The 13,143-nt window shown below is 37.7% G+C and overlaps 1 protein-coding gene across 1 annotated transcript in view; it reads right to left on the reverse strand.

The window, feature by feature from the left end:
* Nucleotides 1–7,417: 7,417 nt before the first annotated feature.
* SHISAL1 (shisa like 1) overlaps nt 7,418–13,143 on the reverse strand; it is a 60,768-nt gene continuing 55,042 nt past the window's right edge. The window contains exons 4-5 of the mRNA XM_072850194.1: nt 9,097–9,420; nt 7,418–7,451 (exon numbers count right to left, since the gene is read on the reverse strand). Coding sequence (XP_072706295.1) covers nt 7,418–7,451; nt 9,097–9,420 — 358 coding nt within the window. The remainder of the gene's footprint in view (nt 7,452–9,096; nt 9,421–13,143) is intronic.

Here is a 13,143-nt window from a genome sequence, read left to right on the forward strand (position 1 = left end):
AATAGAAAATAACTTGCCTCCCTCGTCTGCGTGACTGATTAAAATCTGTATCACTAATCAACGTAGAATATAGTTAATGACTGTTTAATTAATTTACTGTAATTTTTGATGAAGCTCACTGCAATTACTTTTCCACATGCTAGTAATGATTTTCAACAGAAAGAAGGCAGCCTGTGTAGCGTGTCAGCTCTCAGAGCAGCATCACCTTAATGACTGCAAGGAATTGGTCTAATACAGAATTCAGCTCAGAGATATGATTAGCTAGTAAATACACACAATTCCCATAACTACAAAGGCTTCTTTGTGCATAAACTACTCAACTATGTACTAGAGCACCAGTCCTTCAGAAAGAAAAACTGTAGCTGGACCTTGCCCCCTTTTGGATTTGAGCCCAACAGTCATTGTTCTGCCAGGTGATGGCATGAACTGCTGTGCAAACACCTTTTCACCGCTGCTTTTAACACTTACTGTAAATGGTTATGTCTCCACAATTGTTCCACCTTTGAGATTCTTTGGAGCCTAAGTAAAGGTTACCAATACATATGAACACCAGGAAACAGATTACCCTGTTCGAAAGTAAAGTGAGGTAGCTTATTTCTTTCACACATAACCACTTTTTACAGTCATTTTTACCCTCCAGTATTTTATGATGGGTGCCCAGTTTCCACCATTTATTCCTGTGATGCTGCTCTGTGGAGGCTACATAGTGTTGTGCTGATTAAACTAATTTCTCTGATGTTTAAAGTAATGTGTCTCACTTGTTCTGTTTTGGGATCACGTTATCACCTGACATGGGACTAACATTAGCAGCATTTCTAATTGTCTTCCAGTGACATTTGTCATATTCCTGCCGTTTAATGTCTTAAACTGGTTTTATCTCTAGCATTTCTGATTTCCAAGAAACTTTTTATAGTGGATTTCAAAGCCTTTTCAGAGGCATGTTTTTTCTGCAGTTAATAGATTTTTGTCACAATTATGGTTGTAGATATCTGTGTATATGTATTTATGACAGTGTTGATCATGTAACTTCTCCAAAACCTTTTAAGTTCTTGAAAATTGATTGCTGATTGACATGAGCTTTCTCTCATGACTTAATGAACAGTAAAATGATTCTAATGTTTCTGAAATTTCAATGCTTTTTGATCTATTTTCCTTTTGAGACTACTTCTATATCAGCCATATGTCTGATACGTTCCTAATGACGAACAAACTGTGTCTAATTGCTGGCCTTTTCTTGAACTGTGCAGTGAAACATCATTATATACAAACATGTTTTATCACTTTTCTGATGAAATGCCTAATTGCTTGCTGCGGTTGTCTTCGTCATGATCTAATCAGGGAACAGTGACAATAAAAGTAATGATGTGGTAGATCCTTGACCTCAGCTCTCACTGCAAATAATTGCCTGACATTGTTACCATTTATGGTCATGCATTCAGCATTATCACATAAGCTTTTGATGATTTCATTACTGTCTGGTATTGCATAGTATGCCATTATTTCATGTAGAAATTTTAGCATACTTTAAAAGATCTTCTGCAACCCCATAAAAGGATTATTTATTACATATGGCTTTTTGTTTAATAATAACTCTGAGAATAATAAACTGGTCTGTACACCATCTTTAGCTCTACCACCTGCTTGTTCCTCCTTGAGTTAGGGAGTGATCCATTTCTTAACATCCAAAATATACGTTGGGAGTTGATTTTCCAAGACACTGAAAGCAATGGGATTTTACTTCAGAGATTTTTTTCTTCTTCAATTCTCACTTCTGTTAAAAGCACCGAGTGTACACAGATAGTTGTTTTGCAGGTGGTTTTAGTAGTTCTCTGGGCCATAGCCTATTTAAGACGGACCGTATTCTGTGCATAATTTTCTTTCTTTTTTTTCTCCCTTTTTTCGAAAAGTGCTTTCTTTCAGTTCAGAACTCTGAGTTACGCTAAGTCTCCTACTTACAAATCATGTTGCAACTTTGCATAAACACAGGAAGGCTTGCCTGTTTAGATCATTAACTCCAGCTCCTTAACACCTCCCCTTTTATTTCTTCCACCCCTTGCAATATCTTTGGCTGATGCTGTTTATTCTCCCTGTCGTTTGCTTGTCCATCTGCCTTATTTAGTCTCTAGAAAACTAAAAGCAATTAGTTGAATTTTATCAATGTAATAAAAGTTTTGGTTCCTGCCAGTTAAAGCTTAATACAGCTGAGACTGCATAATTCAATACAAGGTATGGGAGCTACTCCTGCTTCATACCTTTGCCTTTGCTACTCTAGATCCAGCTACTCTTAAAAGCATGTCAGAGACAACTAGGCTGATTTTCAGTTACATTTGTATTCACAGATCTAAATCAGGAGTGATTGTGAGTGCCTGACTTTTAAATGCAGCTTTTTAAATGCAGATGTTAAAGTGAAATCAGCCAGCCTGGATACCTTTGATGTGCTATTGAGAGAAATGGCCAGATTGCTTGAATGTAGGTGGGTATGAAGCTCAGCTGTTACGCTTAGCTGTACTTGCAGAGTGGCTGGGGCTGTTTTAAAGTTTCTCTGTGATACTTCAGAATCTAAGTGAGAAGCTTTGGAATAACCTTGCTGTTTCATTTTTCAGTGCATATATAAAATGTGTAAAACATGCATGTGTTCTTACAATTACTATTGAGCATCTGGCACCTAAGAAGATGTAAAGGGTAGGAGTTTTGTAACTACTAAATTAACTACAGAGTCTTTTAAAATTAAGTGGTTTCTATTGTGACAGAGAAGATGGAATTGGTTGATAAAACTTGGGATCTCACATGCATTCCTGTGTGTGACACTGTAGTGTTGTGACATTACGCAGTGCAATTGTGGGCTTAATTGGAGTCTTCTGATTTCACACAATTTTTACGCTGCTATCTGCTACTTCAGTAGTGTTATCCCAGTTTTGTTATAATGTAGATGAGGTAATGATCTTGCTGCAAAAAATTCTACTCAAAATAGATGAGAAAAATTAAATATGGAAGATGTTCAGAACTGGTTTCCAGTATTTTTACTAGCTTTCATTTCTCAGTGTGCAGAGTTCTTTTCGCAATAGTTTTCAGATAACCTTTTAACTACTCACTCTTGTTCTAATTGCTATTTTCTGACAATTCATTACCACATTTAAGTTAAATCACTTCAACTGTACAGTCCATTTAAAAGAAAGACTTTCCTGAAGCTGATGAATGTGACAGTCCCAATTTGATGGAAAGGCTGAGAAACAGCTAAAATAGGGAATATCAGTCAGCCCATATCCAATGAATCTGCAGTTAACAAGAATGTAGAGAAATAAATGTTGCAATATGGGGTCTATAATTTACAGAGCAAAAGAAAAGGAGAATAAGGCATGAAATGAACAATATGTATTACATCTATATCTCAACAAAAGATGCATTGTCTATCAATATACACAAAGATTGCCTATATTCAGATTCAGGTGGACAGAAACATTGCATATTGGCTTAACTTCACATGCTAATAGTGAATTTCTAAATACAAGGAAGAAAGAAAGCACTCAGTAACTTATGTATCTTGAAAAATTTAAATGCAAATGATAAAAATCAAAACTAAATCTTCCCATTTATTTGCATGATTATAGTACTGAGGGAAGTAAACAAGACTGGGAGCATTGCAGATTTTGAGGTGTTTAGTTCCAAGCCCACTGTCTGTGTTGTTCGTCTCCTGCCCTGACATCAAGTAGGAGGCCAGGCAATGCAAAATGGGTTTCAGCATCTGGCTCTTCTAGGAGCAGAAAGTGATTTCCTTAGCTGTGCTTTTGTTTTTAAGCAATTTCTGTTTTCACAGTTATGCAGTTCCTAGCAAACAGACAAGAATATTTAGAAGAAAATATATTCAACAATATCTGTTATTCTAACCCAATATATTTTGAAGGGAATGGAGGCACACATATAATGGTAGATTGTTGCCTGACACACTTAACGTCTGTTACCAGACAGATTCTCCAGATGATGTTAATTCCCAGACAGTTTTTTCATAAAAGCACTATATGAGTATTCAATTTTATTTCTTTCCATCTTTATAAAAAAACTATTGGTGCTCTGGTTTGTCATATTTAGTCTGAGTATAATATAAAAATCTAGGTAGGCGCTGTAAATAAAAACTATGCTTTGCCCTATGATGCAAAATTTTGCATCTTTAAAATAGCATAATTGTATTCCTGTTTAATGTAGTGATTTTGCAAATGTAAATTTGAGATCTTTCTTATTTTCAAAACACTTTACTTAAAATGGAAGGAGCTAGATTTTGTTCACTTTGTTACTGTAAATATCTTGTACCAAGAGCAGCGTCTGCACAAAACCCTCCTGCCACCCCAGCGCCAAATGTTTTTGGTGAACTATGGCCACATTCACACTGCACAGCTGACCCACTTCCGTGCCAATGTCCCAAGCTAGGTAACACCAGCAAGACTGCATGCGCAGTGCTTAGAAATTATTGAAGCAGAGGACCTACTGAATGTGGATATTTCTCTCCAGTGATAGTCTGTATCCTGTTTCAAAATTTGGTATCAAAGGGAATTCTTTCACATAGCCTCTTCAGCCATCAGCAAAGTATTTATTCCCTGTGTTTTTTGCACAGTTGCTGTGGACATGCTCAGTTACCTGCTGGCTTCTAAACTCTGCCAATATTTTTTTATGCTTTTTTCTCTCTTTGTTTATAAGTGCTTTGGTAGTCATTTGAAGAGGTGCCAAGTAGCAGGTGAATAGCAGCAGGCTAAAAACTATTCTATTTGTTGTCTGAAAGACAACGTGACTCAGAGGAATTCACAGCAAAAGCAGATTGCAACATGTAATAAGGGGAAGTAAAATAGACTTGCCTTTGTCTAACCCATTCCAACTGCATAAAGGAAATAAGCACAGGCTTACCCTGCTGGGCTGATACTTTCCTGATTCTGGACAACCAGCAGATTTCCGAAACCGTGAGTCATGTAGCATAACATATATGATCACATACAGAGCAGACATTGCCTCTGCGTGCTGTTGTGCAGAAAGGCAGGAAACAGCGAGGCAAAAGTTAGACTTCAAGACAGTATTCCCTGTGATTTGCATCCTTGATGGAGGTGGGGAGGAGTTTAACATCACCAGAGCAAGGCAGAGAGATCACATTCATCTGTTCCCCTCTCATATCTGGAACACAGCACAGCCACGGAGAATCTGGAGAAACTCTGCCAGGCTGCCCTGGCCCACACTTCCTCTTATGTGATCTTCCTTGCTAGTCTGACCTTTTTTAGTCATTATTAATTAACAATATTCCCATGGTTGTGAGAACAAGTTTTTTCAGTAGTCAGGATTTTGATTCCTCAACGTACAATATTTCATTTTATCAACTCCCTGGCTTGTACTTTGTTGAGCAGTAGTAACAATTTGCCTGCTGCTTGTTGCTGTTTGATCTCCATCTGTTAAAAGCTTGCTCAGTCTAACCAGATTGCAGATTCTTACATGGACCAGTGAGTGTGGAAGGGCCCAGCTCATGCACCTCAGCCATGACCTGGAGGAACCACTGTGAGGCAAGCCACAACTGTTTAAGCTCATTCACTTGCAGTCTGTGACGGCGTTTGGGTTGCAGAAGGTACATCCACCAGGACCTTCAGACCACACAGGCATTTAGACAGCCCTCAGATGGTTTCCATACTAAAGAAGAAATCAACATTAGTTGGGCCACAAAATCCATACACTACATGATGAAGCAACATTATTCCAAATTGGGCTCGATGTTTCTGAGATTAATGATTTTCCTTTCTGTCCTTGCACACCACTGCAAACCCTCTGCAGAGCAGCCAGCAGCATGTATAACAGATTCCAGACTTCTTTAGTTATAATAATATTATGGCTATACATGGTCCTCTTTGTCTCAAGTAAATAATAAAGTGACCTGCTACGACAAAATGTTTAAACATCTTGGGGATGGTTCTACCCACCATACACTATGACTTGCTTGATTTTTCTCTCTGACATATCTGTTTCAGTCATTGCTTTCATTGCCAATTCATAGCATTTAAACTAGAACAGGAAAAGAAATGAGAAAATAGAGTTTACATAATTTTTTAATCCAGGAAGATCCTAAACTGCTTTACGAACTATAGGTTAATCCTGCCATCTTTCTTGGGATAGTTTCTTAAACTGTCAGTTCTCTGCAATAAGGATACCTAAAGTCTTCGGTGCTGCTGAGATTCTTGATGTGCGAGAATCACTTTCCTATTATCACCATGCAGTGTCTTCTAGAATAGGCATGTTTTTTAACTGTATTAGGATAAATGTAGTACAGGAAGCTAACACCTTCAGCAACATCTGTCATGAAAACTTGCAAACTGTTTTGGAAAATGTTTTTAACAGTATTTAAGTTTTTATGCCCTGCGATATATGCATATCTCACAGGATTAAAAAATCTATTTTGTATTTTCAAAAAGCTCATCTGTAAATAGGAGCTGTTCTTATGGTATGATACCACGTGTATATATATATATACACACACACACAAGTGTGTTTGTGAGGTGCTTAAGAAAAATGCTTATTTTCTCTACGAGGGAAAAGCCGGGATAAATTTAGGATGCATTAAAAATGCCAACACAAACTGAAAAGTTGATTTCATAGACTGGAAACCTGCTGTTACCAAAGCATCTAAGAGGTTGGTGTCATCATCTAGAATAATGGAAATTCAGGTATAAAATACAAAAAGATATTAATAGATTAGGCAATTTTAAAACCAGTGATGGAAATTATAAATCCAGTAACTCCACTGCACTTCTTCACTGACAGTACAATTACATTTTGAGAAGACAGTACTGAGGTTATTCATCAAATATAGACTGCAGCAGAACTGGACTCTGAAACTAAGCTTAATTTCTATATGACAAAATTACCATATTTTCATGTATATAACCTGCACATTATCTAAAGGAGAAATAAATAGCCAGGCAATCACCTCTTACTCTCCACTGTCTTAGCAATTGCTGTAGTACACAAGTCTGTCATTTTCTGAGGGAGCTGTTTACTCAAAAACATCTTCCACATGCTAAACACCTTGCCTGTGATCACCAGTGCCTACTACCTTTTTCTTGGTATTTTTATGTATCCAACTCAGACTGAGTCATCCATGCACTTAGTTAAGGGGTTGTGAGTTTCAAAAGTTGCAGGTTATAAGTTTGAAAATATGGCATCTCTTGTAGTGTTTTACATGCTGAAATACAAGGGATAAATATGGTTTTGCTAAGGAAACATCTACTTATTTCTTCCACTGAGCAATGAAAGGATTAGGAAAAAAAGAAACAATTTTATGGGAACTGAGGGGAGCACAGACAGACGGTTCACTGAGGAAGGTCTGAGGGTTACTGGAGTGACTTATCAGTGCCCATCTCCTGCAAGCACAGGAAAAGGACTGTATGGGATATGCTCACCTGATCCTAACATACATTCCCCGCTTAATGCTTCAAAAAAAGAAAAGAAACAGAACAACAAAAGTCAGTAATGGAAAGTGACCAAGAATCCTTCAAGAATTATTGAATAGTTTCCTTTAATTTGAAATGGTACGGTGGAATTACCAAGTGGTATAACCAGGCTAATATTTTTTATCTATGTATACATATTCATGCAGTCATTACATTTTTATATATACACACACATGTATTAAGCTAGAATACAATTATTGTATTACAAATGTTGGTCTTAACCTGTATGGCAATTCTGACTGAAGACTGGGAAATCAATGTGCACAAAAGCTGAAGGAATGAGAAGAAATAAAAAGGACAGAAGAGGAAGAAGAAGTGAAAAGAAGAGTGCTTACAGCCAAGCACAAGCAAGTCTCTATCTTAAGTAGCACTGTTACACTCTTCTGTTTGAACAAGGCCTGCTAGAATGGTTCTTAAGTCTGATCTGCACTGGATACGTCCAGTACCGGCTACTATGCCAAATGACCTCCTCTTTCACTGATCCTTGTCCTTGGGTCAAACTATTGCTACCTTTTCTATTACAAAGAATCTTCAACCCTATTTGCTCTAGATTTATACTTAAAATTAAAGGGCAAGTTATGACATAAAAGGACTACTGCTATCATCATCCCATCTGCAACACAGTGCTACCCAAAGGTTTCAGACCAAGCTCAATGTTGTGGCTTTACATACTCTACAGCTTCAGGAAATGCTGTCATCTTTTTCACCCTACTCATTCTTAGATCACTTTATTTTGCCAAAACTCAGCACTCAGCCTTCTGGCACACTTCTAAAATACACTGGTGACTCTGTACCCAATCTGCCCCTTCCAAATCTTTATGCTCTCTTGCCAAGAAAAAGGTCCCCACCTTTCTTGACTCCTTATTCAGAGCATCGTTTTATTCAGCTCTCTTCCTTTGCTTCTGTTTTCTTTGGTAAAAACAGTCCAAAATCATTCAATGTCATTTTGTCCCATGGCTATCAGTATTTACTTTCTTCTACTTATATTGCATGTTCTGCCTGTTCCTGAAGTATCTGTCTCCCATTTGGTCTGGGGTTTTTTGGGGGTTTTGTTTTTGTAGCATTTAACTTTACAGTAGCCTACTTGTGTCACTCTGTCAAATGAGATCAAGCTATGCTTTTTTGGCTATGCATATAAAAAAACTAACCTGGTTTTTATGTTGTTTCTGTGTCTCATGCCACAAATAGTGTGGATTTGTGACATCTTGCATTGAAGCTATTTCAGTGTTGCTATTTATACAATCTCTTAAAAGCAGACCAAGAGATACATAGATACACACAGCAACTGGTCTTTGACACCAGATTAAAATTAATTTTATAGTGGTCGATGTAGAACAAAGATTTGTAGTTTATTTGTACCACAGAGTAGTAAAACTATTTAGCACTGAGAAATGGCAGCATCTATTTCTCTGAGAACAGTATTAAAAGATGACTTAATATATTCCGAAGTAAGAAATCACTCCTAAGCAGTAATTCTGTAAGACAGTTCATGATATAAAGAATTATGTGCTAGAAATTGTGTCGTTCAGCCTGAATTTACAGGCACTTTCAAATACAGGTGATGGTTCACACTACAAAACAAGAGAGTCAAAAAATATATCACAATATGGCTTAACTTACTTACCAGGCAGATGTACTCTGAAAAGACATCAGGGGTGGGCTTAAAGCATCTCCTTTTAAAGTGTGTACTGTCTGTGATGTTTGAGGCTGTGGCTGAGTTTGAGGCTGTGTCTCTGGCTGAGGCTGTGTCTGTACTTGGCTTGGATCCTGAGCAGGGTTAATCCATCGGCTCTGTCCCTGTGTCATCCACTTTCCCTGGATTCCCCACCGTGCCAGGTAAAATTTGCAAATATCATAGTTCATTGAAGAGTAATATAAAAGGTCCAGTACCAGCAAGATCACCACAAAAAAGCCATAGATCCACACTCCTAACAGTGCACTGTAGTTGCTGTGAAAGAAAAAAAGGGAAAACAAAAACCTTATCTCCTGTATCAGTAATGGTCATCATGTTAGTTTATCAAGGTCGTTTGTTTCATTAATTATATAAATGTAATATATAGATGGATGAAACAAAATTTTTTTTTAAAGCATGTGTGCTTAAAAATGTTGTATTATTTCAAACTAAATACTGCCATATGTATGACATGGGAGGTTTTTAAAAACTAAGGCCCCCTGTCTTACAAACATTTTTATTTCTCCCTCTCGTCTGTGTATTTATATCAGCACATAAATTTGGTGTACAATTAGCTTCAATGCTTTAAGCAAGACCACTGATATGTACATGGTTGAAGGGTTGTATGTCTTATTCTGCAAATTCTCACTCCCAGAGAGTCACCCTACTGGAAGTGACAGGGCATGTATGAGTGAGGGTTAACCATATGAAATTACGCTGTAATAATTAGGACCAAGGAGCGTCTATACTATTGAAAACATTCACTGCTGACATACATTATAAACCACTTGTCTTAAAAGGTGTTTATAATGTGCTTGGATTTGCTCTGAATTTAATAAATAATTATTGCTGGATACAGAAGATACTAATAAAAGTATAGGCTTTCAAGAGCAACTGTTAAAGATCCCTTAGTTTGCTGGTAATACATTTAGGAAGGAAGAACACCGACAAGATCATATTATACAATGCATTCCACAGGAAGGAAAACATGTACTACATTTACATGTATATGTTGATGTAGTTATAATGTGTGTATAGAGGTAAAGGCCATGAAAATTATCAGCTGCTGACATGGTGCACGGAGTTGGAAAGCTATGACAGGTGACTAAAGATATTAAAAGAAAGGGGGGAGAAAAAAAGGAGGAAAAGGTATAAGGGGTCAAGAATTTGGAGATCAAAAAGGGGAAGAAGTGCTAAAGCTCTGCTGGAGATGCAATATTATTAAAAGAAAAATGACTGTCAGGTGTAAATGCAGTTTGGATTGGAAACTGTGAGTAGGGAGGATGAGGTCAGAAGAGAGAAGGAAAGAAATGGGTAAGAATGAGATTGTTATGTATACAGCGAAGAAGGCTAATCTAGACCTGTGAGCTAATGGGGAAGTATGTGTACTAGAGACTGTAAAAACAAGAGCAAGCAGAAGGGATACTAGTAAAAAATGTCATTAGGAAGGCAGCCTTGGAGAAAAATTATATCACAGTAATAGGTGGGCAACCCACATCTATGTGAACCTGAACTTACATGAATGAAACTGAACACACTCAACCATGTTTCTCTTTCACAGACATTCAGAGAAACTTTGAGGGAACTGTATTTTAGCAGAACATTGATCAAAACAGAATTGCTGTGAGAAGAAAAAAGGCTGAGAAGACATATTATAGATGCAAGCCAGAAAGATATTTTGACATTTAAAAAACATAGAATCATTTAGGTTGGAAAAGGCCCTTAAGATCATCGTGTCCAACTGCAAACCTAACACTGCCAAGTCCACCACTACACCATGTCCCTAAGCACCACATCTACACGTCTTTTAAATACCTCCAGGGATGGTGACTCAACCACTTCCCTGGGCAGCCTGTTCCAATGCTTGACAACCCTCTCAGTGAAAACATTTTTCCTAATATCCAACCTAAACCTCCCCTGGTGCAACTTGAGGCCATTTCCTCTTGTCCTATCACTTGTTACCTGGGAGAAGAGACCGACCCCCACCTCTCTACAACCTCCTTTCAGGTAGTTGTAGAGAGCGATAAGGTCTCCCCTCAGCCTCCTTTTCTCCAGGCTAAACAACCCCAGTTCCCTCAGCTGCTCCTCATAGGGCTTGTGCTCTAGACCCTTCACCAGCTTCGTTGCCCTTCTTTGGACGCACTCCAGCACCTCAATGTCTTTCTTGTAGTGAGGGGCCCAAAACTGAACACAGTATTCGAGGTGCGGCCTCACCAGTGCCAAAGGGGACAATCACTTCCCTAGTCTTGCTGGCTGCACTATTTCTGATACAAGCCAGGATGCCTTCTTAGCCACCTGGGCACACTGCCAGCCCATATTCAGCCAGCTGTTGACCAACACCTCCAGGTCCTTTTCTGCTGGGCACCTTTCCAGCCACTCTTCCCCAAGCCTGTGGCATTGCATGGGGTTGTTGTGACCAAAGTGCAGGACCTGGCACTTGTCCCAGGCCTTTTTGGATCTAAAACATTTCAACTCGCTGCTTTGAAGGTTCACTTTCACTTAAGCTTTTGTATGACTCTTTCATTTTATACTTTAAAAAAATCAGGATTTGAAACAAGAAATCAGATAAGAAATCAGAATTTTAATTTCTGTGTTGCTGCCTGTCAGCAGTTAAGAAGACTGATTCTCCTCTCCAGGGAATGATTTTTCCACCACACAGATATAATGTGCTTAGATTAAATGAGGTTCTATAGCAAATAACTCTAAGTAACAAGAGGAAGGTCAGAGCTATTAATGGGTCCTTTCCTGTGTATCTTCAGGATTACACAAGCCTAGGATTTTAAAAAATATTCAGTAAATTTCCAGGAGGATTGGAAGCAGACAAAATATAGTGCTTCTGAAAAGCCCTTGACTCAAGAGTCTTTGCCTCCATTAAAGACTTACACATGTATGCCTAACTTCACACAACAGTGGATAGACCTTTGTAATGCATTAAAATCTTTGCAGACCAGACACTTGAAAGTATAACAGGATCTGGTTAATCCAGGCTTGTCAGCAGTGCTACTCTTGACTTTCAGTGCATTTATTCCTATTGGGGTAAACTTTTCTATTTTCTGCTAATATAAATAAAAGGGAAGTGAAGGCTGGAGAAGTCAGGAAGAAATCCACTGTAACAAATCCTGTTCTTTGTCATCACTAATGCCAACAGGATCCATTTTACAAATAGGTAGGCTGTATTTGATCCATAGTAAAAATGGAAACATTAGAACACGTGTTATTTTTGTTTTGGCAACAATGTGAGAGGCAGGAACATTTCTTATAGTCTATAACTCAAAAGAATTTGTTTGTATTTTAGGTGTTTAGTTTCCCCCATCAAAATTTTGATTAGCAAAAATTAGAGCTATTTTGAGTGTTCCAATTTAAAGCAACAATTTTTTAATCATGCCATATGTGAGTTATCCATCTGCTCCTTCTAAATAACATCTGTTTCTCACAAGTACAAAAATGAAAGACTGCTTTATTTTAATTAACAGACAGTGGGACAATAGCACTATCAAAAGGGCCTTGTGAAAAATCACAAGCAAAATTAATAGGTAGTATGTTTTGTACACAGAGGGAAATTCCATACTTTGATGTTTTCTGTTTCTCAAACTATTAAGATGGTAGAAAATACTAATTCTGCTGATGGCTACTAAATATAGTAAAAATTAAAACTTCCCTACAAATTAAGAAGATGTCTTAATTAGAAAATAAACAATCTTACACTGAATAACAGTAAGGCCAGAGACACAGAAAAGAACTGGGAATCAAAAAACTCCTAAGACTTGCTCTCATTTCATTGAACTGAATGATTTAATTGTAAAAGTTTCATCTTGCAATCTGATTTTCCTGTACTTTTGTGCAAGAGTTTCATTTCAATTAAAAATAAAGTGTGAACAAATTCCAAATTTACTGAGATTCAAATTACAGGGGTTTGTTCCTTCACAGGGACAATCAAGTATATTAAGTTGTTTTGGTGTGGTGGTTGTATCTCCTCTCCCCTTCCCCAGCTGGAAAGCT

Source organism: Ciconia boyciana, chromosome 1, assembly GCF_034638445.1.
Source record: "Ciconia boyciana chromosome 1, ASM3463844v1, whole genome shotgun sequence".
NCBI classification, from domain to species: domain Eukaryota; kingdom Metazoa; phylum Chordata; class Aves; order Ciconiiformes; family Ciconiidae; genus Ciconia; species Ciconia boyciana.